The sequence below is a fragment of the Rhineura floridana genome, chromosome 14 (genome assembly GCF_030035675.1).
Source record: "Rhineura floridana isolate rRhiFlo1 chromosome 14, rRhiFlo1.hap2, whole genome shotgun sequence".
In the NCBI taxonomy this organism is placed as follows: domain Eukaryota; kingdom Metazoa; phylum Chordata; class Lepidosauria; order Squamata; family Rhineuridae; genus Rhineura; species Rhineura floridana.
In genome coordinates, this window is record NC_084493.1 from 30,430,742 (window position 1) to 30,457,514 (window position 26,773).

The 26,773-nt window shown below is 42.9% G+C and overlaps 1 protein-coding gene across 1 annotated transcript in view; it reads left to right on the forward strand.

The window, feature by feature from the left end:
- SNUPN (snurportin 1) overlaps positions 1–26,773 on the forward strand; it is a 41,963-nt gene that overhangs the window by 7,788 nt on the left and 7,402 nt on the right. Inside the window, exons 3-8 of the mRNA XM_061594992.1 lie at positions 4,159–4,330; positions 9,005–9,109; positions 11,448–11,544; positions 13,640–13,737; positions 14,971–15,048; positions 20,363–20,443. Coding sequence (XP_061450976.1) covers positions 4,159–4,330; positions 9,005–9,109; positions 11,448–11,544; positions 13,640–13,737; positions 14,971–15,048; positions 20,363–20,443 — 631 coding nt within the window. The remainder of the gene's footprint in view (positions 1–4,158; positions 4,331–9,004; positions 9,110–11,447; positions 11,545–13,639; positions 13,738–14,970; positions 15,049–20,362; positions 20,444–26,773) is intronic.

Genomic DNA, 26,773 nt, shown 5'->3' on the forward strand with positions numbered 1-26,773 from the left:
CTGATGCAAGATGCTCCAATATTACCTGAAGCCTCTCTCGGGAGCCAGGGTCAGGCCAGAGGTCCCAGTCCTTGCAGCACTTACCAGGGACGGCAGCTGTCTCAAAAGACAGCAACCCAGAGGAGCAAGCAGCAAGCATCCGGATGCTCAGACACTCGCTCCCAGGGCAGATCCTCTTCAGTCCCCCTAGTGCTGCAGCTGTTCCCAAGGCCCCAACGGGTAGCTGAGCTTATATGCCTCCTGACCCAGCCAGGAACTGATGCAAGAGGCTGCAAAATTAACTGCAGCCTCTCTCTGGAGCCAGGTCAGGCAGGGGGTCCCAGTCCTGGCAGCACTTACCAGGGACGGCAGCTGTCACAAAAGGCAGCAACCCAGAGGAGCAAGCAGCAAGCATCTGGGCAGTGGGGAAGCCCCTTTTCTTTCCTTTCCAAAAGGAAAATGTGAACAGTATCATTCTTTTTCAGCGTTTTCCTGACCTTTTTATTCTACAGCAGGCACATGTAGTCTCCTACCCAAATTTAAACCAAAGCTGTCACTGGCTACATCCACACCTGACCTTTATTCCACTTTAGACAGTCATGGCTTCTCCCAAAGAATCCTAGGAAGTGTAGTTAGTGAAGGGTGGTGAGAGTTGCTAGGAGACACTCTATTCCCCTCACAGAGCTACAATCAGAGCGACTGACTGTTAAACCACTCTGGCCACTGGAACTCTCTCAGGGGAATAGGAGTCTTCTCTCAGCCCCCTTCACAAACTACGCTTTCCGGGATTATTTGGGGGAAGCTATGACTGTCTCAAGTGAAATAAATGCCTGGTGTGGGTGCGACCCCTGATTAGCCAAGCCCAGCAGCTGTGAGTCTGGCTTTTAGAACACTGATAGTTGGTTCTTACTGGGTATGATAGACGTCAATGCGAAATTTAAATTAATTAAAAATCAGCCTGGCATTTTTTAAACTCTTAAATGGTAGAAGATGAAGGTCAGAGTATGGGACAAGGTCAGTAATAGGATTACAGGTACTCTTTGAATATTGCTGATTTTTAATTAATTTCAACAGATTAGAACTGTGACAGAAAAAAGTCCTAATGGGTCTGTTTTTCTCTCTCTTTATACTTTGAATTCTTGATTCTCTCTGACTGTTTTGTGTGTTGCCATGAAAATTTAGAGGGTTGTTAAGCGAGCATTTCTGAGTTCAGCACTATAAGTTTTGTAAGGTTTTGTTTTGAAATGAGCTCTTGGGAAGCATCAGAATGGCATTGGGGGTATTTTCAATTTAGCATTGCAGAATGCGAAAAATCCAAGCTGGCTATAGTATACAGCCACTCTCGTGGCTGTATAATCTGCAGACAACATGACAACTACTCTCTGTCTGAAATTCGTAAACACTATCCATTTTTGGGTCTTCACTGTTGTATCTGAGATGGAATCCACCCCCAGTTTGGAAGACATCATCGGAAATTAAATATAGAACATGATGCTCCATTTGTTTGGCCGTTCAAAGATTATGGTTTGGGATCCCTGTGGGCCAATGCAATTGTGTGTGTTTTTAGCAAGGATGTTTATTTATCGCTGTGGTTTTCCAAGATATGTGGGAGACTTGAAGTAGTTCATTAACTCCCATGCCATTTAAAAAAAATCAATCGTTTGCCATGCACTTAAGTGCTTTATAATCCTCATCACATTTTTCCTCACAGGAGCCCTTTCAGGGCAGATTGTCATGACCATTCCCCATTTTCACAGCTCACCAACCCAAACTGTGGTCTATGAGCATCATTGAGCTGGTCTACGGCATGTCTGTAAAAATGCAATTAAAATCCTGCTGTATGTAACATAGCACATTACAATTGCTACAGCAGGCAGAAAAATTATGAAGTGTTCTTCTAAGACCCTCAGCAATTTTCAAGTGGTCTGTGAGGGGAAAAGTTTGGAAACTACTGCACTACTTTCCGAGGTAGTTTGCCCTGTTGTCAAACAGCTTGTACCATCAGGAAGTTCATGTTTAGTTGAAATCCCTTTTCTTGTAATTTAAACCCATTCATTCGAGCTCTACCCTCTGGAGCAACCTAAAACAAATTTACTCCATTATCAGTGTGGCTATCACATTGCCTCTTAATAGTCTGTTTCTCCTGGATAAACATCCCCAACTCCTTCAACATTTCCTCATAGGACTTGGTCTCTGGGCTTCTCTCCATCTTTGTTGCCCTCCTGATAACCTCTGTTGTTGATCTAAATGGATAGGCAGCTTCATATGGGAAATGACGGCTCATTTTGCCATCAGGAGCGCTGAAGGCAGCAGGTCTGTTCCCGAAGATGGAATGTGAATCCACCTCCATACCTTAGGGGTGATATAATTTAATGAAATAACAAGATACTACTGTTTTGCTTAGCAGTCAGCACTGCAGCGATGGCTAACCTGTGGTCCTCCAGATGTTGTTCTTCTTGTTACTAAATTTATTCCCCACCCCCCGTCACCAGTAAATCCCAACGCAGGTCACAACAATATAAAATACATTATTAAAAACAGTTTAAAACAAATGTTGCTGGACTACAACTCCAGGAACCGGCTAGAAAAGTTTGTTGAAATGATAATGTCTTCAGTTATTACCGGAAAGTATAAATGTAGCGGGAGCCTGTCATATCTCAACAGGAATGCCACAAAGACCTGCAGCCACACTGAAAGCTCTGCTCCAAGTTACTGTGGAGTGGGCTGCTAATATTTTTGGGACTTGAAGGAGACAGTCTGCAGCAGACTGCAATGACCTTCTGGATATATAAGGGATAAGGCAGTCTCTCAAGTAACCTGGCCCTGAGGTGTATAAGGCTTTATATGTTAGTACCAACACTTTGAACTTGGCCTGGTAGGAGACTGGCAGCTAGTGCAAATCCCGCAGGAAAGGTGTCACATGCTGGTGGTAGTTTGCCCCCACAAGCACCCTAGCACTACCAGAACCTAGTAGTGTTCTTTACCAACTGCAGTCTCTGTACCAACCTGAAGGGTAGCCGCACATAGAGTGCATTGCAGCAATCCAACATTGAGGTTACCAATGTATGGACAACTGCGGTCAACCTCTTCTGATCCAGGATTTGCCATAAGCTCTCTTAACAGTTGAAGCTGGTAAAAGGCACTCCTAGCCGTTGAGGACACCTGCAACTTGGGTGACAGAGCTGGATCCAGGAACATCCCCAGACTCTGCACCTGCTCCTTCAAGGGACAGTGTGACCCCATCCAGCACAGGCAACTGACCAATTTCCTGGATACGAATACCACCCACCGACAGAGCCTCTGTCTTGCCAGGATTCAGATTCAGTCTGTTAGCCCACCACTGTATCCAGACAGTAGTATAGGGCAGAAGATAGGGACTGTTTGTCTGGGGCAGGACTTTCCTTCCCTCCTCCTCCCTCCCTCCCTCCCTCCCTTCCTTCCTTTGCAGATTTTCCTTACCATTGGTTTCAGGGGAATAGGAGGGCAGTGGATCTAGATGCCCCTGGAATGCTCACTTTTTGTCCTTGCTGGAAATGGTGTGGGAGGAGCAGAGGAGGAATCTGCAGCTGCAATGGGGAGGCATGCAGAGAGGGAGGTCTGCTCTGTCCTGTGACCCTCGAGTGCCCCTCCAGGAACCAAAGGAATGCATCCTTAATCTTCTTTTCCAAAAAAAAAAAAAAAAAATCTGCCCTACACTTTGGTTTTAGTATGATTGTTTTAACTTTGTGAAATCTATCATGTTGGGTTTCTCCATTTCTGCATTAATTGATTGTGCTATGATGTTTTACTCCCTATCTCTCTGCTTGGAATGATGGCTTTGTTTTAATAATTGCATTGTTTGCTGTTTTATTGACCCTTGTTTGACTGCGATTGTGATTGTGATTTTTTTAAAAAAATATTATTATTTTGTATGTCTCCTAGAGAGCTATTGTTATTGATTGGGCAGCCGGTGAATGGTTGTGTGTGTGTATACACACATACATGTATACACATACACACATTTGGACTGCAAGACTTTTTGATGGAACTTGCACATTTCAGGCGAGTCATGAAACTGTGAACACTCATCTGCCAAATTGCATGTTGATCAAGATTTCACTACTTCTTCTTTGGATTTTCTTTCCTATCTAAGGGAGGGGAAATAACAAATGTTTTCTTCTTGTTTCTTCTCCTGACAAGTAAGCGGTTGGATTATGTAAACCATGCTAGGAGACTGGCAGAGGATGATTGGACAGGCACTGACGACGAGGGGGAGGAGGAGGAAGATAAGGAGAAGGACGATGCAGGTGGAGATGGTGAAGGCATGGAGGTAGAGGTTAGGAAGAAGCTACCGAAACGTTATGCCAACCAGGTGAGTGGTGGTTGGTAGTGGAAGAGAATCATGAGCCTGGTGCCAGGGGTAGAACTGGTCTCCAAAAGAAGCCAGCCCTTACTATTTTTATTGCTATGGAGTGCCATCCTGATTATTCTCTCCTGGGACATAGTCTTCTCCAAGAGCTTTATTAGCTGGCAAAGTATTTCTCGCTCTTCAAAGGAGTCAGGAGGCCATGGAGTCGTGGTTCCAAGGTCAGAACTCCATGGCTGATACATCTGAGGAAGGTGGACAGAATTCAATAGATCAGTAAAAAATACTTTCCCCAATTTAATTTAGTGATCTGGGGACTTAATACAAATTTATCCCTGTTCAGACCGTTATTAATTAACTAAAAAAAGTGCTGAATTATCTTTTTGTATTTATAGTAAATTCTAAGCTGAGCCACAGATGTCTTTGAAAAGTGGTTTTATCTGTAAGTTGCTTCCTGAATTCTTTTTCCCCGTATATATACATTCTTTGATTATCTCTGGAGAGGGATCTGCCTTAACTTTCCTGGTACATTTTCTTACATTGAATGAGCTTTTTTACCATTCAGATTAAGCCAATTAGCTTCATAATGGAAGGAACTAGTTTTACACTTACCTCGGACCAAGCCTGGTTTCAGTTTCTCTGTTGTTTGCTGATAACAGCCCTAATATATTAAATGCATTCATATATTCTCCCAGGCTTTTAAACTATGTTTTAAATCCAAGTTGTAAACTATTTTATGCTGCCTCTACACAAGGAATTTTTCCCCTGTCTTTTATTGTTGCTTTTTAATATTAATCTGTACAGTATTGTAAGTGGCCCTTATTGATGAATAGCTACGTAAATCTATTACCATATAATGTGCTTGTGGCCACGGAAAGGGGGAAGATATCATTCACTGTGTATTAAGCATTGTTTCATGTATCACTCCTGTAGGGATTTTAAAGGGATTTGTCAAACAGTTTCCTTTTTAAAACAGAAGGGAAGAAACCTGTTGCTTATTGGTTGATAGGTTTCAATACCTAGGAGGTTTCTGTGTTTGTTTGAGCAGCCCAGCAGATCAGACAAAAACTTCATCACACAGAATGGGCTCTAAATACACTGGGGATCACCTATGCTAAAACGCATCTCTCAACCTGATTGATGGTAGATTTGTGATGACCAATGGTTTTTAGCAAATAAATTTTGCTAATAATATAAATCTAATAATTTTGACCTGTAAGGGTCTAAGAGTTTTTTATATAAGTGATGCCATATAATAGATGTTGAGTTGTATCCCGTGTTAGCCATAAATGGAGGAAAATTAACTGAAATTAATAGATATGGCTAACATTCATTTCAGTGGGTCTACTTTAAGTAGAACTTAGTTGGCTACAACCCATTGTATTATTGTTGTTGTTGTTGTGACTTGTGCAAAGGACTGTAGCCAGTGTTAGTCCTATGCAGAGTAGACCCATTGAAATTGATTTTTATTTTTATTTACGGTCATAGACCACACTGAACATATGCAAATACACAAATGCACAACAATACTTAAAAGAAGCATTAAACATAATCACTCTTGTGAGATACCCTCTTACTGCATATTAAAACAATAAAATTAAAATATTAGAATTAAAAAGAGAATTGTTTAATCATTGCTTTTCGACACTCAATAGCTGCTGCAAAAAAGCTGGCTACTTTTACTGTGACCTGGGGGTTACGGTCAGATAACAAATACTCCAAATAAAATAAATCCGAAATCGGAGTAATAAAGATAACCCTAAAATCACGGTAAAAAGAACAATAAAACATCACATGACAAATTGTTTCCACCTCCCCCGACCCACAAGGACACAGACGCTCCCAGAAGGGCACACTCTTAAATCTGCCTTCAAGGAGGGCAGAAGGTAGGACATTAAGCTTGGCTAACGTAAAGGCCTTCCTATATTTTGGGACTGATAAATTAATTAAATAATTTGCTGGTGCAAATGTCACCAACTTGTCCCTGAAATCTGGATAAGCTGTGGCCAAACCTACATGTTCTTGTAGTTCAATGTCCCAAATACGTTGCTTAATAGCTACTTTGACCTTAGGATATCCTAGGGCCAATAATGCATCGGGGGCAAAGCCTAGCCTCTATAATTTTGCTATAAATGTTTTTTTCCACTTGGACTGGAAGGCATCTGTAAGCGTTAAATGGGCCAATCCCACGGGGAAAAACTGCAGCTTCAGCCAATAATTTAACTTAAGCAGCCATGCTCGGGCCTCTATGGAAGTTTGAACTGCCTCTAAATGAAGAATTACGTTAGGTGTACAGCTCGGCACTCCCAGTATAGCTCTCAGAAATTTGGTTTGGATCTTTTCGAATGAAGCAAAATTGCTATAAACGCATAACTGAGAGCTATATAGCATTTGTGCTATGATCTTGACTACAAATACCTGAATAGCTGATGGTACATGTTGGCCCCCTCTGGTAAAAAAGAAAGAAAAGAGTGCCTTTGCATTCCTCTGGGCGTTGGTAATTGCGTTGTTAATTTGGGCATTCCAGAAACCTGAAGATTGAAATGTTACTCCAAGATACCTATGTGATGTAACCTGTTCAATTATATGATCATTGATCTGCCATTTATGCCTTATTTTTTTCCATTGAAATTGGCGGAATGAGTAACTTAGATGCCTTAATTTCAGTGGGTCTACTCTGAGTAGGGCTTAGTTGACTGCAACCCTTTACTGATGCACAATGCTCAATATGGGGACAGTGGAAAAATAAAAATTCAATAAGACGAAGTTACTCGAAGGATGACCCTTACATGACTATAAGGAGTAATAATGTGTATTTCTTATTTATTGATTTATTGGATGTATTAGCCAACTAAAACAAAAGTAGTCTCTGGGCAGTTCACAAACAGTATAAAATACAGAATTGCATTATTTTATTTATTTATTATTTATGTATGTATTAAATTTATATCCTGTCTTTCCTCCCAATAAGAGAACAGGATGGCAAACTAAAACACTCTAGTACTTATGATTTGAAAATATATTAAAACTAACCATCTTTAGAAGCTCTTAAAAGTTTTTTTTAACTTTTAAAAACATCTTAAAAAGCAATTCCAACACAGATGCAGACTGGGATAAGGTCTCTACTTAAAGGCTTGTTGAAAGAGGAAGGGCTTTAGTAGGTGCCGAAAAGATAACAGAAATGTTTCCTGTCTAATATTTAAGAGGAGGGAATTTGAAAGGGTAGGTGCCACAACACTAAAGGTCCGCTTCCTATGTTATTTTATTAAATAAAAATGCAAATCAAGACCTGCATTTTAACTTCTTTCAGTCATTATAGTAAGTCCTGAAGAAATCTAGCCGAAAGGGACCAAAAGAGAAAAGGAATGATATACAGTGTAAGAAATAGTAAAGCAATATTTTAAAAAGTCATAATAAAAAGATAGGAAATGCGTACAAACCAGCAAGGCAAGGTCAGTCTCTTTTACCAAATGGTTTCATCCTCAATTCCCTGCAGCCTTTCTACGTAAGAGCTAAATAATTTTAAGGGATTCTAAAGTTTCATAGTGACTTGGAAGTTACTAAGTATTTTAAATTTGAAAAGTCAGTCATAGCTACCAGAGTCTATCCGGCAAGACAGGGAAAAAGGAAGCCTTTGATGGTGCTACTTTCAGGGCTTTCTATGCTAGGATCAAACTTAGCACACGCACACACACTAAAAAACATCCGCCAACTTATTTTGCTTAACCAGTTTTCTAGGGGAAACTGCAGTCAGTGTTCCCTTAATTTTTTTGCCATTTTCCACTGGTCTCGAAAGGGTGTTCTGTTTCAATGCTGTCTACTCAACAAGTGGAAGCGTATTGTTTTGCCTTTGTCCTCCAAGCAAGGCCTTTCTTATCAGTTAACGAAAACTTACTGCCCAACAAAGGCTTCCTCCTTCATTAGCAGCCAAGATCCAAGGCCTGTCCAAAATGGGAGTTCTCTGTCTTGTCAGAAGTTGCTCTGATCCACAGCGGCCTCAAGCCAAAGACTATGGAACCAATTACCTAGAGAGGTAGTGGGCTGTCCGACACTGGAGGCATTCAAGAGGCAGCTGGACAGCCATCTGTCGCGAATGCTTTGATTTGGATTCCTGCATTGAGCAGGGGGTTAGACTTGATGGCCTTATAGGCCCCTTCCAACTCTACTGTTCTATGATTCTATGACTACAGAGAGCAGGGTGTTGCTCCCGCTGCTGTTTTTATTTCATCATGGCAGCCCTGATATGGGGGTTGCTGAACCCAATACTTCTTTAGACCAGGAGTATGAAGAAAGCGGAATATAAAAAAATGCCTTATAGCAAGTCAGATCATCAGTCTGTTTAGCTCAGTATTGACTAACAGCAGCTTTCCAGGGTCTCAGGGAGAAGTCTTTTCCAGCCCTACTTGGAGATGCTGGGTTTGAACCCGAGACCTTCTGCATGCAAAACAGGTGCTCTTCTGTAGTCCTTGCAGCCTTTCAGGCCTGGCTTTTACCAGTAAGGTGTCTGGTCCAGACTTCCCCCAACCTGGTGCCCTCCTGACAATTGGCTGTGCTGATTGGGGCTGATGGAAGTTGTAGTCCAACAACATCTAGAGGGCACCAGGTTGGGGGAAGCTGTGACCTTCTTGCAGTTTTCCCAGCACTGCAACTAACATGGAGTTTTCTTCCCTCTCCTCATAGCTGATGCTGTCTGAATGGCTGGTTGACATCCCCCCGGATCTAGTCCAGGAGTGGCTCTTGGTGGTATGCCCAGTGGGGAAGAGGGCACTTATTGTGGCATCTCGGGTAAGAGATTGTGACCTCTGCCACTGCTAGGCAGTCAGCCCAAGAAGGCATTTATTTTGTTGGTTTGTGAAGCCAACTTCCTGCAGCATTCTGAGAATATGGGGAAAATGTTGCTTCTCTGGGAACGGGCAGCTGTTTTGCCTTTGGTGTCAGTATGTGAAGGCTTCTGTGTTGAACAGTCTGGCTTAGAGCAGGTATGGAGCACATTTGGCTCTCCAGATGTTGCTGAAGTACAACTCATTAGCCATTTTTGCTAGGGCTGATAAGAGTAGTTGTTCAGCAACATCTGGAGGGGCAAAGGTTCCCCACCCCTGGCTTACAGCATATGAACCCCTCCGACACTACAAAGCTGTTCTGTTTGATTTTACCTGATCTGAACAAGCTGCATTTTGCAGTGTTTAACAGAACAGGATTTGAGTGTCGTTAGCCTTAAGGCTTTAAAAACCCTGGGAATTGTTGTTTTTAAAGTATGCTGATGTTTTCTGAAAACTTGTTTTCTTTACTGCTTCTAAACAACTGTTTTATTGTTTGGTTTATTTGACTGTGTATTGTATTTGTTGTTTTTAACTTTTTATGATCTCAGCTTTTATTTAACAACTCACCTGATTGCCATAAGCAACAGGAATTCCGTGCAGGGGAGTGAACAGGCTGCTGGAAGGTGGGGGGTAAATCTCCCTATCATTCCTCCAGCAGTCCACTTGGTTTCTCTACTAGCTGTGGAGGAAGGTAAGCCCCTTCCTCTGCAATGAGTACAGAAACAAAGCAGCCTGGCAGAGCAGGGATGGATTGTTCCATTGGTCTGCTTGACGGAAAGGTTATTTATTGATATTGCTAGCCTGCTGAGAGGCTAATACCTGCATTTCCATGCTGGCTGTGGAGGAGGCAGCTTCTGTTCCTCTGCAGCCAGCGTAGCAATGGAAATACTAGCCTATGACTGCATAGTATCCTATTAGTGGACAAGAAAAAAGCATTTTAGGCTAATAACTTTTGTGGGCTTATTTACAAGGTAGCGATAAGCTACTCTGGTACTCCTAACTTACCTGTTTTCTGCTCTATGCAGTGTTACCGTTTAACAGTTTTGTGTGTGTTATTGTAAAATTCAATAAAAACTATTTAAAAACAAAGCACCCGGAATCTTTGAAGGGTTGTTTAGACATTTATTAAATTAAGGGACTGTGGGGGTTTTTTGAAACAGCAGAACTAGCCTAAGTATTTCCCTGCTGGGTATGAGCAGAGGTCCATCAGTTTGGGTATGTCTCTAATGGAGGTCAGCTGGTTGTCTCTGGGATGCTTACATGAAAGGCATGATGGAGACAGGGATCTCTTGTTGTTTGTCCCCAGCGTCTTATGATTGAAGGTGTGGACTGGAGCCTCTGGACGTGGAGGCTCCACTCTGGTGGCTAATAGCCATTGGCAGTTCTACAAATTCCATTCTTCCTTCTTATAGAGTGCCTTGCTTAAGGATGCTCGCCTGAGTAGGTCACTCCTGTTTTTTTTTTTAATAGGTTGGTTTAAACCAGCGTTTCCCAACTAGTGGGCCACCAGATGTTGTTGGACCACAATTCCCATCTTTCCTGACCGTTGCCAATGCTGGCTGAGGCTGATGGGAGCTGTGGTCCAACAACATCTTGTGGCCCACTAGTTGGGAAAGGCTGGTTTAAACCCTTTTTTATCCAAGAAGCTGTTTAGGGCTGCCATAAGGCATGAACGTCTGCTTGTGTGTGTCCGTGCATTTAGGATGGAGAGGAGAGTGTTTGGAGATGGGCATTTTCATATTTTTAATTTAAAATTATTTTGAGGATTTATAACCCACCTTTTGGGGTTCTAGAAGTGAGTTAAAAATTACTCATGCTGTGTGACTTTTTAATTTTTAATTAATTAATTAATTAGATTTATATCCTGCCCTTTCTCCCAGTAGGAGCCCAGGGCTGCTCACATACCTTGATTCCTATAAATGAATCCATAATTTTGTCTAATTTGGATTTTTTTTAAAAAAAATGACACAATAACCATCACTACATCCAGTGGCAATGAGTTCCAAAAGTTAATGAGGTCCTAAGGTATAGTGTAAAGGTACATGAGGCCACCACCTTGCTGAAGCTAACCAGGTCTAAATCTGGTCTGGATGGGAGATCATCTGGGAACCACATAGGTTCCAACATGGAAGAAAGGTGGGATATAAATGTAAGAAAATATATAAGTGTGTTTTGGAGTTTGGGTTGGGTTGCCTCCAAATCCAAGTTGGAGTGTACAATCCAGAATGTTGTTTTGCAGTGCAAAAGTCACTCTTGCTTGTTTTTGATCCCCTCCTCCTCCTCACTGTCTTCTCCCCTTGCAGGGCTCCACTGCTGCTTACACCAAAAGTGGTTTCTGTGTCAATCGGTTCCCTTCTCTCTTGCCAGGAGGCAACCGCCGCAATTCAGCAATGGGGAAAGGTAGCTTTTTTCCTTTCTTTTTTTGCAGTGGCTGAAGTGAAAAAGAGGAACAGACTCCCTCCCCCCCAAAAAAATCCTTTCTTCTTGCAGCACTCTAGGGGCAGACTTCTCAACCTACCCACGTCATTTGGGATGCCTGCCTTCTTTCCATGACACCTTCCATCATCCATGACCATTCGCCATGCCAATCAGGACTGATCAACTTCCATCAGCCAACAACCTCTGGAGGGCCCATTCCTGTCCTAGCAGAATAGCACTTTCCAAGAGCGAGATGCTAATGCTCCCCACTCAGGAGATATCTCTCTTAATCTTTGAGTTTTTCATATCATTAATGTGATTTATCCTTCACTGTACTTTTGTATAGTGCAATATGGCCTAGAGGCTAAAGTGCCGTTCAGACATTAAGCCTTCTACTTGCCAGCTGTTGTTGGACTCCAATTCACATCGGCCCCAGTCATCATGGCCAGTAGTCACAGATGATGGGAGTTGTAGTCAAACAATACATAAATTGCTCAGGATTGTTAGAACAAAAAGGGATTGTGTATAGAGTTCCAAAACAGACCTCTCCAAACTGAATGAACGGGCGGGAAAATGGCAAGCGCAGTTCAGTATCACCCCTGTGCTTTATCGACTCCACTGGCTCCCAATTTGTTCCCAGCCCAATTCAAAGTGTTGGTTCTGACCTTTAAAGTCCTAAACAGCCTTGGACCAATGTACCTGAGGGACTGCTTACGCCCATATGTACCTGCCCATGATTTAAGATCAGCTGCCTCTGGTTTCCTCTGTGTGCTTCGAATGAAAGATGTCAGTCTGGCAGGCATTCAGGAGAGAGCCTTTTCAGCAGTGGCCTCCAAGCTTTGGAATACCCTACTCCAAGAAGCCTGCTCTGCTTCCTTTCTGATGGTGTTTTGGAGGCTTCTTGTTCCAGAGAGCCTTTAGGAGGGACTGAGGGTAGAGCCTGACACTGATTTCATTTTCCCTCCCCCTTTTTAGTTTCACTTCTTTAGTTCCTTTTAATATCACTCCCCTATATTTCTCAACTGTATTTTATGTATTTTCATTTATTTTAATGTTTTTTGTGATTTTATTGTGAGCCACCCTGGGTGCCCTATTATAGGGTATAAGGGTGGGATAGAAATATTTTTAACAATAGTAAGTGTAAGTGATGCATGTCAGGGCAAAAAGTTTAATTTCACATACTGTATATACTCGAGAGGGTTGAAATGGCAGTGACTGACCAGGAATGAGACCTTGGGGTCATAGTGGATGGCTCAATGAAGATGCTGACCCAGTGTGTGGCAGCTGCGAAAAAGGCAAACTCCATACTGGGAATCATTAGGAATACTGGGTACAGTTCTGGTCACCTTTCCTCAAAAAGGATAATGTAGAGTTGCAAAACGTTTGGAAAAGGGCAACCAAAATGATCATAGGGATGGAGCAACTCCCCTATGAAGCAGCATTTGGGGCTTTTAGTTTAGAGAAAAGGCAAGTAAAGGGTGACACGGTAGAAATACATAAAATTATGCATGGCATGGAAAAAGTGGATAGAGAAAAGTTATCCAGTCTCTCTCAACCCTGGAACTCAGGAACATTTAATGAAGCTGAATGTTGTGGAAGATTCAGGACAGACAAAGTATTTCTTCACACAGCACATAGTTAAACAATGGAATTTGCTCCCACAGCAGACAGGATGGCCACCAATTTGGATGGCTTTAAAAGAGGATTAGACAAAATCTTAGAGGACAAGGCTCTTGATGGCTGTTTGCCATGATGGCTATGCTGTGCCTCCATAGTCAGAGGCAGGATGCTTCCGAATACCAGTTGCTGGAAACCGCAGGAGGGGAGAATGCTCTTGTGCTCAGGTCCTGCTGGTGGGCTTCCCAGAGGCATCTGTTGGCCACTGTGAGGATGTTGGACTAGATGGCTGGCCTCATCCAGCAGTACAAAGGTAAAATTTACATTTGTTGCTGCATCCATTTTTGCCTCTGGCCCTGCCCTCCCCTGGGATGTGGCCCCCAGAAGTATGTGGCCCTTGGACTGAAAAAGTTTCCCCACCTGTACCCTAGATTAATCTCTTCCCTGTTGGTGTGTGCAGACTATACAATCCTGGATTGCATCTACAACGAGGCCAAACAGACGTTCTACATTCTCGATGTGATGTGTTGGCGGGGGCACCCTGTCTATGACTGCCAGGTACTTCATCTCTTCTCTGCTCCTGCCACCTGCTGCCCATCCCCCAGCAGGTTTTCCTACCAATTTGTTTCCTTTCTGAGATGCTTTCCTGGTGCTGTTCAAACACATGTGTAATGGCGGTGGAGCCACTTCACTGTAGTTAGATCTCATGGAGGGAAGCTAATCAGGTGGAGCCAATCATATATATATATCATATGTTGTTCCCCGTCTGGGAGAGGAAAGGCAATAAATGTGTTTGAACGGCCCTCCCATTTAATCCGGCCCACCCAAGTCTGGAATCTACATTCATACTACAGCAGCATGGGATTCCATCATGAGAAAGTGGCTCCACAATGCTGGAGATACAAGCGAATGACACCACAGCAATTTTGACGTGCATCTTTTATGGGTTCTTTCCCATTTGCACACCATCTGGTAAAGTAGACTGGGATAGCCAACGTGGTGCCCTCTAGGTGGTGTTGGATTCCCAGCAAGCCCCAGCCAGCATGACATATATTCAGGGATGATGGGAGTTGTAATTCAGCAACATTTGGAGGGCACTGCATTGGCCCCTCCTTTTGCCTGCATAAGTTCATGCCACGGTAAATGTAGTTGTGCTGAAAAATGCTGTCCATCCATATCATGATGAGTAGATTCTCCTCCTTGGGTAACTGCAGCACTTGGCAATCTTTTTGCTAATGTCTTGTGTTGTGCTTATTTCCAGGGTCCCCATTTCCGCTTGCCTGCAGTGAGTGTTCCATTGCTCTCTGGCAAGTGTGATATGAGGACCTTCGCCCTTCCTTCCCTCCCTAGAGCTGTGCAGGGGGTGGAGATTGTCTTCATTGTAGCACTGCACTTTGAAGAAAGGCCAGGGGTTTCCATTTTGATGCTCGGCTGTCCAGGTGATGACAGTTTTTGGCATGGTGACTGAGCCAAAAATTGTAGATCGCTGTTTGTTGCTATTTTTCTCTCCCAACCAACTGTCTATACTTCCTTTTAATGCTTAAAGAACAAAAGAAGACTTTGTGCTTGCAAGATAAGTTTCCTAACCACTCTCTATTCAAGCCATGGTAGTTGGTTTCCAAATCCAGAACAGCAGCAGTTGCTCTGCTTCTGAAAGTTATCTGTGGTGTTCCATGTGGAGTGCATTTTGCCCCTGTTGGATCTCCCATGTTGAGCAGTAGATCTCTAGGCTGTTGGTTATCAGTGGTCCCTAATACAATTTCTCTCTCTCTCTCTCCCTCCCTCCTCCAGACAGACTTCAGGTTTTACTGGCTGCATTCAAAATTGCAAGAGGAGGGTGGCCTGGGAGAGAAAAGCCGGCTTAACCCAGTAAGTCCTTTTTGACTGAGAAGTGTAGATGTTCTAGACAAGTGGGTCCTTTGACAAAATGTGCCATTGTGAAGTGCTCCTATCAGGGTCCTCTTACAGGCTATTCTGTTCCGTTTCCCTTCTCCATCCATCCCCGGTTTTCTGTCTTGTTCCCCCTTCCCTGCCATCAGCCAGCATTCCCTGCCCACTGAGCATGCTCAGTCTTCATTCTGCTGTTTTGTGGGGTTTTCCCTTTCCTGAAGATTTTTCCTTAGTTTTGTTTTGTACTTCTGCAAACCTCCCCCCCCCCGTGTTGAGCCTGCTCATACCTCCCTCTCGTGCTTGGATGGTGCGCATGGAGGATTGAATTTGCTGTTGGTATATGGATCAGGGATGGGAAACCTTTTTCAGCCTGAGGGCCGCCTTTCCTTCTGGGCAACCTTCCGAGGGCCACATGTCAGAGTTGGGCAGGGCCAGAGGCAAAAGTGAGCAGAGCAAAAAAATGTAATCGTTAGTTTTGTGCAGTAAACTAGTTTCTACCCATACTCGCATCCCTCTAGAGTCCATCCAGACAAGCAACAGGCATTATCAACATTCAAGGACACGTTCCAGGCAGGCAAAAAAGGGTATGGCCTGGGGAGAGTTCTGAGGGCCTTATAGAGAGGCCTGGAGGGCAAATTATCATCAATAAAATGTATATCCTGCCCTTCCTTCTGAAGGAGCCCAGGGTGGCAAACACAAGAGCTGAAAACATCTACAAACAATTCCAGTGGACTTCCGGGAAGGGTGACTTAGCCTGTGCCTGCTTTTGAGACGGGCTCCTGCCTCAAAAGAAGCTTATTCAGATATATCAGTCAGTTTTTTCTTTTTTTTTTGACTGATTAAACTTCTCCCGGGTAGGGAGAAACGAAGAGATTAACCTCAAAGCCTATTTTTGTTGGGACGACCAGATCTCATTAATTTATGGGACGAGGTCCAGCCGACGAAGGTGGGACGGATTTTCAACAGCAAGCTCTATCTGTTAAAGCGAACGTTCATCTTATCTTCTAAGAGAGAACGCATTAACAGGCAAGCACCCTTCTTTCTATATTTTTCTTTTACTTGACTTAAATTGTTGCTGTTTAAAAGAGATTTGCCAGATTGATCGGTTTTTGACATCTCACTGGGGAGCCGTAACTTCTCTCTGCTACGCACTAATTAATAGCTTATCTCTGTTTTTGTTGCAAAAAGCTGTCCTGGATTTGCATTCTAAAGATACACACAGAAGAGGGATTTCTATTCCAGATTTTTATTTTGAAAAATATTATACTGTTTTGAGACTACTCTCTTTTTGGTCTATTTTATTTTGACGAATCTGTTTCTTGACGATTGCCATTAATTGTTTCGATCCTGGGAACTGCATTTTGTTTACTTAACTATTGGAGAGATAAGGCTGTCTGCTCTGTTTATACTGTGATGTCACCAAGTCTGGAGTATTAACCCAATTGTTGCTGAAATAAGAAGTGGTTTTCCTATATTTTTCTTTTAAAATGGCAATTAAGAAAGTGGCTGAGAATCTGGAAATAACTATGTTTCAGAAAATAATGGATGAGATTGAGATAACGAAAATTGAATTGAGTAAAATGAAGCAGGAGATTAAAGATATAAGGGTCCCTGTGAGAGAGGTGACCCTGGAAGGGGTCCCTGTGAGAGAGGAGACCCCGGAGATTGGAACAGGGGTCCCTGTGAGAGAGGAGACCCTGGAGACTGGAATAGGGGTCCCTGTGAGAGAGGAGATCCCGGAGATTGGAACAAACGTGGAACAGGAACAAGATTTGGAGTCTATGGACTTTAGAAATAAAATCTATTGTTTGGAACTCAATGTTATCTCTGAAGAAATTAATGAAGATTCTAGAGATAAAGTTATTAATGGCATGGATTATCTTTTGGACTGGAATGATGTGATGGAGCCCAATATAGAGAAAATTTATGGAATTAACTGCAGCCATGTGACAATGGAAAAACTTTTAAGAGATGACCCAGTGTATTTTGAAAAAAAGAACAGAGATATGATTTTACAGCAGTATTTCAGCAACCTATTCAGAATGGATGGCAAGAAAATATTTGGGATAGAGGTAATTCCCATCAGACTCTTACTATATGACTATGGCTTTGACAGCAAGATTATTATGGAATACTGATAATGGAAGATTGGATATTGAAATTACTGGACTTAACAAGACTACTGAAGATGGAAGATGGAAAATGGAACTAATAGAGATAATAGAACAATGGCTACTGAAATTACTGAACCTAACAGATTCTGATGTGATGGATTAATTGAAATGTTTATTTTGACTATGGTTATGACAATAAGATTATCATAATTAGTAATGAGATGGATTAATCGATATGCTTATCTGGAAAAAAAAATTGATAGATATATTTCTTAAAGAATTGAAATCTCTCTTTGACTTTTTGTGGAAAGAATAAAGTAATGTTTATGAGATTTGATGATTAAGTAAGATAACTACTGGAGGAAAGTGATTTTATAATATGACTTAAGAGACAGGATTGCTATATATTATAGACTTATAACTGATTTGATCTTTGACAAATGGGAAGTCAATATTTTACTCTTTATTTTTTTTTTTGTTTTTTTTTTTTCTTTTTTTCTTTTTGTTTAACTATTTTTGATTTTGTTTTTTGTCTTTGAATGTTTTATGATTTTGTCTTGTATGTTTTATGAAAATTTGAATAAAAATTATTGAAAAAAAAAAAAAAAAAAAAAAAACAATTCCAGTGAAAATCTGGGAAAGATTTGGCCCCCTGCCTGAGGTTTTCCATCCCTGCATATGATGTAGATTAATTCAGTAAAGGATGACTTAATCCTCTACCTGCCACTCTTGGACACAATAATGTTTCCCGAGGGTGAAGTATCATCTCCTTGATGTAAGCCAAACCTTCCGGAAGATTAAATTGGATGCCCCTCCTTCTTTAATGTCTGGGGTATTAGCTGACTTCATTGCTGCTTTTCATCTTCCTGTTACAAATGCAGATGCAAACAGAAACTAGCTAACTTCTTCCCCAGGGACAAGATCCTCTTGGTGCGTATGCTGTTTTGTTAAAGGGTGGTGGAGGAGGAGAAAATATTACAGTGGCAGAATCTACCTGCATTTTGTATAGGGAAGCTTTCACAAAGCAGCACATCTGTCTCTCTTTTTAGTTTCTATAAAGCTTTGATTTTAAAAAAATGACACTGGTTAATTTGACATGCAGCGTGCAAAATAGCCCCTTGGAATTCTAGCCCTCAGATGCATGGCTTTTAATATTTGAACAAGTGACACCTGCAAAAAGAAATGTTGCAGTGTAGAGTGCTCCTGCTCAGGATGCAAATCAGCCGTGCCCTTTTCTTGGGTACTCCATTCCCCCCTTTCTTCTGGTTTCCTGCCCAGAAATATATTGTTTTTCCCCTTGTAACCACACAAGACTCCTTCATATAGTCTTCTGGGTCATGAGACAAAGGGATTGTACTCTTTCTGGAAAGATTTCAGAATTGGCTGCTGGGATTTTTCTCTCCGCTGTCAGCTGACTGCTCCTCTTGAAAACTTTGGAGAGCAGAACACAGTTTAAAGGCTTATTTTAAGGCCAGAGAGGAAAACATTTACTAAGAAATGTGGATTTCCAACTCCATGCTTCTGTATTCTGTGTCCAACATCAGCCTTATTATTAATCATTAATAATAAATAATTTACTAAATTTATATAGCTGCCCTTCCGTAAACTTCTCTGGTTTTCTTTGTTTGGCAAGATGTCTCAGCATACTGTATTTAAAAATACAAAATATTATTATTTTAAAAATCAATAAAAATAACCACATACAACTTTCCCTAATGGAGGCAGAATAAAGATTTGCAACTCATCTCAAAACTTCATACTGAAAGAATTTGAGCCATACAGCTTATGTAAAACTAGTGAGGGGAACTTGTGATGCTCCAGATGTTGGACTGCTCCTGCCATCACTCCTGACCATTGACAATTTTCTAGTTGGGACCGATGGGAGATGAAACCCAACAGCATCATGGGGTCCCCATCCCCGACTTAAAATCATGTTAAACCAGTGAAGGCCCAGGGTTTGTTTTTGAAAGGCCTGAGTGAATCAAAAGGTCTTCACCTGTCACTGAGAAGACCATAAGGAAGGCATGAGGTGAGCTCCTTTGTGGAGCCTCTTCCAGAACTGGGGTATCACTACCAAAAAGGCCTCCTCCTGCGGAGGCCTTCCCTGGTGCCTATAAGGTTCACTGCTATAGCTGAAATTAGGCTTGAAAGAAGCATTCTATTGTAGTCAATATGAGGAGTTTCAGAATGTGCGTATGGTGCCCATGACAGCATCTCTAGTTTGCAAATGTGCCCCCAAAGGTTGGAAACCCCTGGAGTAGCGCCTTCAGAGAAGAGTAAGATTTTGATAGGATTACACAGCAGTTGACTATCTTTCAGGTGACCTTGTCCAGAACTTTTACCCAGATACTTCCTGTCCTGCTTCTGGTGGCGCTCAGGCAGAGCAGCAGGGAGTTAACAAGGGCAGTCCCAGAATCACAGTCTTACAGCAGTCCAGCTAGAGGGGCAGTACAAGAAGCAAGGTCAAGAGGCAGTCTCGAGTCAAAACAGAGGGGTAACATGACAAACGTGGTCCAGAAACGGTCTAAGGTCCAAGCTTGGGGGACCCAGTGGACAGTTAGGTGGTGGGGAACCACAAGTCAAGTTGCTGGTGCCAAGATGTTGTTCCAGCATTCTGTGCCTGGAGCTGAAGGCTTTTCAACCTGAGTCTTCAGAGCCTCACCAAGAAGACAGCTTGCAGATTTGGCCTACTCATAACGAGTCACTTGCCCACAGGAATTCTTTACACCTGAGGAATCCTTGTTTCTCAGCTGGGCATTTCGGCATCTAGCGGCCAACTGATCCTGCACCTTTAGGCACCTGCACTCCCTAGGGCTTGGAGGCCATTCAGTGTCTGCCTCTGTTTCCAAGAAGGGGCTACCTGGGTAATGAGGGGAAGATTTGATTGCTGTTTCCCCTGTGGTCCCTGGATTCCCCTGATCTGCTTCGCAATACCTCGACACAGCGCTGCTCCTTTGTGATGTTTTGCTCTGGGAGCTCCAGGTCATCCGCTAAAGAGGATTCTAACATGGCACATCCCTTGTGGGTGCCCCCCCTGCAGAGCATGAAGGCTACAGGTTTATCCTACTGTCTCATGCTACCTCAACAACTGGTAGTCACAGATATACTGTCTTTGAACCTGGAGGTTCCATTTAGCCTTTGTTCAGCTGATGAATGGTGTTTTTTTTTTCCCCTTTCAGTTTAGATTTGTGGGACTGCAGAGTCATTCCTGCACACCGGAAAGCCTGTGCGAGGTTCTGGCCACAGACTTCCCCTTTGAGGTAAGCAGCCATTTGGCAGTGCCAAAGCTTTGAATTCCCCCCTCCCCTTGCATGCTTGTGGAGAAGGCCCTGGGGGATCTGGAGAGTAGGGGCCCCATGGAGATAGGTTCCAGATGAACAATACTGCTGCTGTCAGTATTTGGGAAACAACCCCCCCCCCCAAAAAAAAATAAACCCCCCACTTTTTATCAATGGGGCACAAGTTGTTTTGCTTGTTTATTTTATTTTTATTTGACAAAATTTATATACTGCTTGATTGTAGAAAACCTCTAAGCAGTTTACAAAATTATTAACATTATCTATAAAAAACAGTTAAAAGCAAGTAATATTTTTTTTTAAAAAAAATAAGTAAAACAGCAATAGACTAAAAAGAGATTAAAACACATCAACATCTATGTGTCAAGATAGGCTTGCCTAAAAGAAAAATATTTTAAGCCAGCGCTGAAAGGAATACAGCGAAGGCACCTGCCTTGTGTCAATAGTCAGGGAGTTCCAAAAGGTAGCTGCTGCCACACTAAAAATGATTTCTTACAAGTGCGGAACGAGTACTATGCGGCAGCTGTAACAGTTCTACTTCTGCAGATCAAATTCTCTAGACTCAAATTTATTGACACTTATTCTTTACACCAAGGATGGGGGATGTTTCTTGGCCCAAGGGCTGCATCCAACCTTGGCCTGTTCTCTGGGATCCATGTGCCAGCAGTGGGCATGGCCAAAAGTAGGTGTAGCCACTCCACACACTCATGCACACAGTGCATACACATATGTACAGGAGATATGCCGTATTGGCCTGAATATAGGCTGCAATCCCCACATCTCTCCCCCCCCCCCCAAAAAAATCTGGCTCATATGTAACCTGAGTGAGGCCTATAATCACATTCTTATAGGTAGAGAAGCCATAGTTTAAGATGAGATCTCGGGAACTGCATGGAACTTCAGTATGCTTCGGTAGTTGATGTAAAAGGATTGCCTGCCCTTCTTTACAGGTGGCACTAGTTGCCCGGTGACTTATGCACCGTGGCATGGAGTCTAGAGCCGTAGTTCCCAACCTTCTCTCCAACTACTTGAAAACTGTTGATGGTCTTGGCGGACAGTTAATGATTTTTTAATCTGTTTTAGCAGTTGTAATGCGCTGTACTAGATGCTGTATGATTTTGAATTGTAAACTTCTTGAAACTTTTGTTTCTTGTATTGTATTTTATTGTTTTATAATTTGCATTCCACAGAGCTCAAATTGTAATACAATAAAATGCGGTGTTAGAAATAAAAGAAACAATTCAAAATAGAATTCAAAATCAATAGGAATATTTAATGCGGACATGCCATGGACCAACTGAATGAAGCTGAATGAAGCTGGCAGACCACTGGTGGTCCACGGACCGCAGTTTGGGAACCCCTGGTCTAGAGGCTGCATGTGTCTTTTAGATTTTAAAAAGTACTGGCTTGTGCTGGAGATTTACAGTCTGTGTGCGTGTGTGTGTTTGTCTAAATATATATAACTTTCAAAGAGATCTCATTTTAGGGGTGTGGCTTATATACAGATCAATACAGTATTGAAAACATATCTTTCTGGTCAGCCCAGTCCTGCGATAGGGATGATGAACTGTCCCTGTTGGCTCTGCATTTCAGTGGGGGGCATTGCCGCAGGTAGAAAATTGGATCAGAGGCTGGTGGGCCAGATCAGGCTTCCAGGTCTATGGTTCCCCACTCTTTGAACGCAAATGTACTTTTTTAGTCAAGAACCAGAAGAGTGGGCAAGCATCCTCTTTGCAACTATAGGACAATTTGATTAATACACTCGCTTGGCATGCCACCCTTTGTCCAGGCAGCCAGGGGTTGTGCTACTGGGAAATGGTGCTGCTTCTGGGATTTCCCTAGGCTGTCGGATGAGCTGTATTGGGGAATCTTGGGTTGGGATCCTTTTACTGACAGGATGCTCTTGTCAGTGGCAGTAAAGCCAATGTTCCCACCAGCAACTTGAAAAGCCCACATCCAAGACAAATTAGGGAGATCTGAAGGCTCCTGTATGTCTTAGTCTGCCTGCTGTGTCCACACACATAAATTCAAGGAAAGAGTGTTGCCAGGCTTCCATTACAGAGGAGCCTCCCACCCACCCCCCAATCTAACTTTCCAGCTTTCGGTTAGGCCAGTGTAGTGGTGGCTTGATGGGAACATCCACTGTTGGGCAAGTCCCAGCTTTCCAGGCTGTCTTGGGACCAAGGGAGGCGCCAGAGTTGCTGGCCAGGATCAGAGAAGGAGCAGGTAACTCTCTTGCACATTGCAGCTGAAAGCCAGCTGTGTCAGCAGAATCTGTAGTTGGACTTTGACAAGTACTTTATCCGTGTGCACAAACCGAGACTCTGTTCCTCTTCATTTAACAATAGTTCAGCTACACTTGGGATCGAAGTCTCTTTTTAGTAATGGGTTGCACTGGCAATTTGGGCTCATAAATTGACACTTGGCAGTGCAAGTTACTTATTGATGTTGGACATCACAACGCTGTCCAGTCTGCAAACCACGTTTTGGTGATCTGGGCTGCCCTACAAGCTTATGTGTCCTCCTTCCTCTTTCTTCCTCTGGGGCTCACACACTTCTTGGCTCAGTGGAACATAGAAGGAAGTTGCGTTATATCGAGTCAAACCATTTGATCCATCTTGCTTAGTATTTTTATTGATTTTTATGTCCCACCTTTCCTCCCAAAAGTAGCCCCCCCCCCCAGAGCAGCAAACAATCAGTGATAAAACATCTTTAAAACAATTTCAATACAGATGCAGACTGGGATTAAAGGTATCTACAGAAAAGGCTTGTTGAAAGAGGAAGGTCTTCAGTAGGTGCCAGAAAGTCAACAGAGATAGTGCCTGCGTGATATTTAAGGGGATGGGAATAATGTTTCCATACTAACTAGCAGTGGCTCTCCAGGGTTTCACACTAGTCGTTAAAATCATACCAAGCTATCTGGACATGCTTGAGATTGAACCTGCAACCTTTTGACATGTAAAACATGGGTTCTTGACACTGAGCTCTGGCCCCTCCCTAAAGTGTTAACTTTGTTTAAATGCTGCAGGTGAACCAGCATAACCATAACTGCCACTAGTCAAAGTTAGCTTCTAAATCCAGATTGCAATTTTCAATGTAGCGCTAAGGTGGAGTCACTTAACAGTATATTTGTTCCACTGGCAAAATGGTTTGCGCCAGCGGAACATCGATGCGCACAAGACAATCTACGCTAGCACAGCTGTTGCATTGGATTCCTCTGTTATGCCATGTTAAAACTTGCTCATCTGTTAGCGCACAAACCCTTGTGCTAGTGGACAGAGAACGTTGCATACAGCCCACACTCTTTGGCTTAGAAGCTAACTATGGCTTATGCTAGTTCAGATGTAATGCTGAGCCAAAGTTAACATGAAATGGAGATTAGAGAGCCGAATTACAGATCATTTAGGAAAATCTCTTTGTTGCAGTCTTTGAGTGCTTTAACAGTCGCCCTCTGTTTGCAGGGAGACAGTTCTGTGACGGAGGAGGCAAAGGGTCTCTCAGTTCCCTTGATACCTGCACCAAACAATAACATCCAGGATTGTTTGCAGGAAAAATAAGTCACCCAAAACATTTTATGTTTGCAAGGTAGTTAGTGGAGGGATAGCCAATGTGGTTCCCTCCAAATGCTATTGGACTCCAGCTCCCATCAGCACCAGCAAGTATAGCCAATAATCAGGAATGATAGGGGTTGTAGTCTTGGGAGGGCCTCACATTGGCTTTAGTATTTTAAACATGCTGACTGAGGCTGAGGGGAGGGAGTCCCAAACATGTAGAGATCACCAGGTTGGCAAAGGCAGCACTAAAGACTGACCTTCAGGGTTACATCTGTTGTGTCATAAACAGCCTGAGAATTGATTCCATTTCTGTTCTGCTTGATTAGGAGGCTTGTGTTCCTCAACAGGAGTTTAATTTTGTGGGTGGGTGGGGCAGCAACTCTGTCTGCCTAACCACTGCTTTCCAGAAGTGGACCTTCAAACCAGTTTAGGGAAGAAGTGAGTGCTGGAGTATGTATCTGGCACTAGTTTTGCCCTGCCTTTTAAAAGGATTGTGTGAATGCTAGCAATCTGTACCTCCAGTTTTATAAATGATGGTGTTGCCGTTTCCACTAGAGGGAGTCTGTCCCAGTTAAGCCATATCTCTTTCTCCTGTAATAGTTCACGTGGCGGGCTATGCATCTGAGCAAACCCTGCACCATTTGCTGTCTTGTTCTGATGCTTTGAAACAAAATAGATGCCCACTAGAAATAAGCTTGTTACACAACTTTGGGGACTGTGCAAATATTAAGAGGTAGTGTAGGATAATATCTGGGAAATTCCGGGATAGAACGTTACATTCAATCTGCTACTCATCTTGTTTGGCAATGTAAGAAATGAAGTACTCGGGGATGATGGAGAAATGATTATTTGCTTACTAATGGCAGTCAGACTTGCAATTAGCCATAAGTGGAAACAGGGACCCACTGTAATTGAGAGATTGGATGAGCAGAGTCTGGGATGTGGAGTAATATGTTGAAACTCATAGATATTATTAAACTTGGAGAAACAAACATTGTAGACGTTTTAGACTACAACTCCCATCACCCCTGACCAGTGGCCATCCTGGTTGGGGCTGAAGGGAATTATAGACTGACAGCATCTGGAGAGCAGCAGGTTGGAGGAATCGTAACTTTTTCAGTTTCCCAGTACTACAAGTATGAAGTCAATGCATTGATTTTATTGAAAAATGGTCCATAGTCATTCTGTAGTAGAATAACAGGTACAGAATAATGCTCAACCATGTTGTTTATTAGCAGTTCTGTAATGCAGATAATTAGGAACTATATCCTAATTTTCCTCCTTCTCTTTGGAAATGTATAATTTCACTCATTGTTCAATGTTTTAGCGTGGATCTATGTGTTTGAAATTTTTCTCTGCCGTAAGAAAGAAGCAAGCAAGCAAGCAAACTAGCATATACCTGAGACGCAGACTTCAAAACAAAGAGGCAGGGCTGTGTTGTTTAAACACAGTTTCATATGGGGCAACTCTGCTTCCAAAGGGTGGGCGATGGAGCACAGGCGATCTGCACAGCTCTTTGCAGCCTCCTAAGCCCTGTTCCCTTTCTGCTCTCCTGTCCTGATTGACCCCAGCTGTGACCTATTCCTGGATGTGGATGCTCCATTTTGCCTTTTTTCACTTTGGTTGTTCCCAGTAATGATAGTAGTATCTCCATTTTACAGAGGGAGGGACTGAAGTCGATGAAATTGTGGCTGTAGAGCTCAGTGCCCCAAGCAGTTTGGCTTCAGGGTCCAGTTGACTCAGGCCACATTCACACCATACATTTATTCTACTTTAAATAATCATGGCTTCCCCCAAAGAATCTTGGGAAATGTAATTTGTGAAGGGTGCTGAGAGTTGTTAGGAGACCCCTATTCTCACAGAACTACAATTTCCAATGGCTTAACAGTCAATTCCTCTTCCCACAGAACTCTGGCAATTCTACCTCTGTGAGGGAAATAGAAGTCTCCTAACAATTCTTGGCACTCTTCACATACTACACTTCTCAGAAATCTCTGGGGGAAGCCATAATTGTTTCAAGTGGAATAATAGCGGAATAAATCTATGGTGTGGATGTGGTCTCAATGCAATGGGGCCAGAGGCAAGGAGTAGGTCCAAGGGCAGGAAGGAGGTCAGGTTCCAAAGGAAACAGCTGCTTAGCTAGACAGAGTCCCTCTCCAGGGAGGCAAGCTACTCTGACTGAAAGGCAAGTTTGAGGGTTTTATAAGACTTGGCGGATTTGTCATTGGGATCACCTGACAGCATGCTGAGTCAGGAGCAGGCAGCTGACAGAGTCCTGTCACCTTCAAGGCCAATGGGGGGGGGCTGACCATGGCTCACAACCACTCTGCTACACCAGGGATGGGAAACCTCAGGGCTGGGGGCCAAATGTGGCCCTCAGAATTCTCCACAGGCCACACCCCTCATTGGCCCTGCTTTGCACCACTGGAATGTGTCCTTGAACTCTGACAAGGCCTCTTGCTTGCCTGGATGAAGGACAGAGAAGGGACTGTGTGTAGAGACTAGCCTACTGTACAAAGGAAAAATGTACGTTTGTTTTTTCACCTACTTTTCCCCCTGACCCACCCGACTCATTGACAAGTCCAGAAGGTTGCCCTCACGTGAATGAGGCCCTTGGATTGAAAAAGATGAGGCAGAGAAAAGCTTTTCTCCCTCTCTCATAACACTAGAGCTTGTGGATGTCTAACAAAGCTGAATGTTGGAAGATTCAGGGCAGACAAAAGAAAGTCCTTCTTCACAC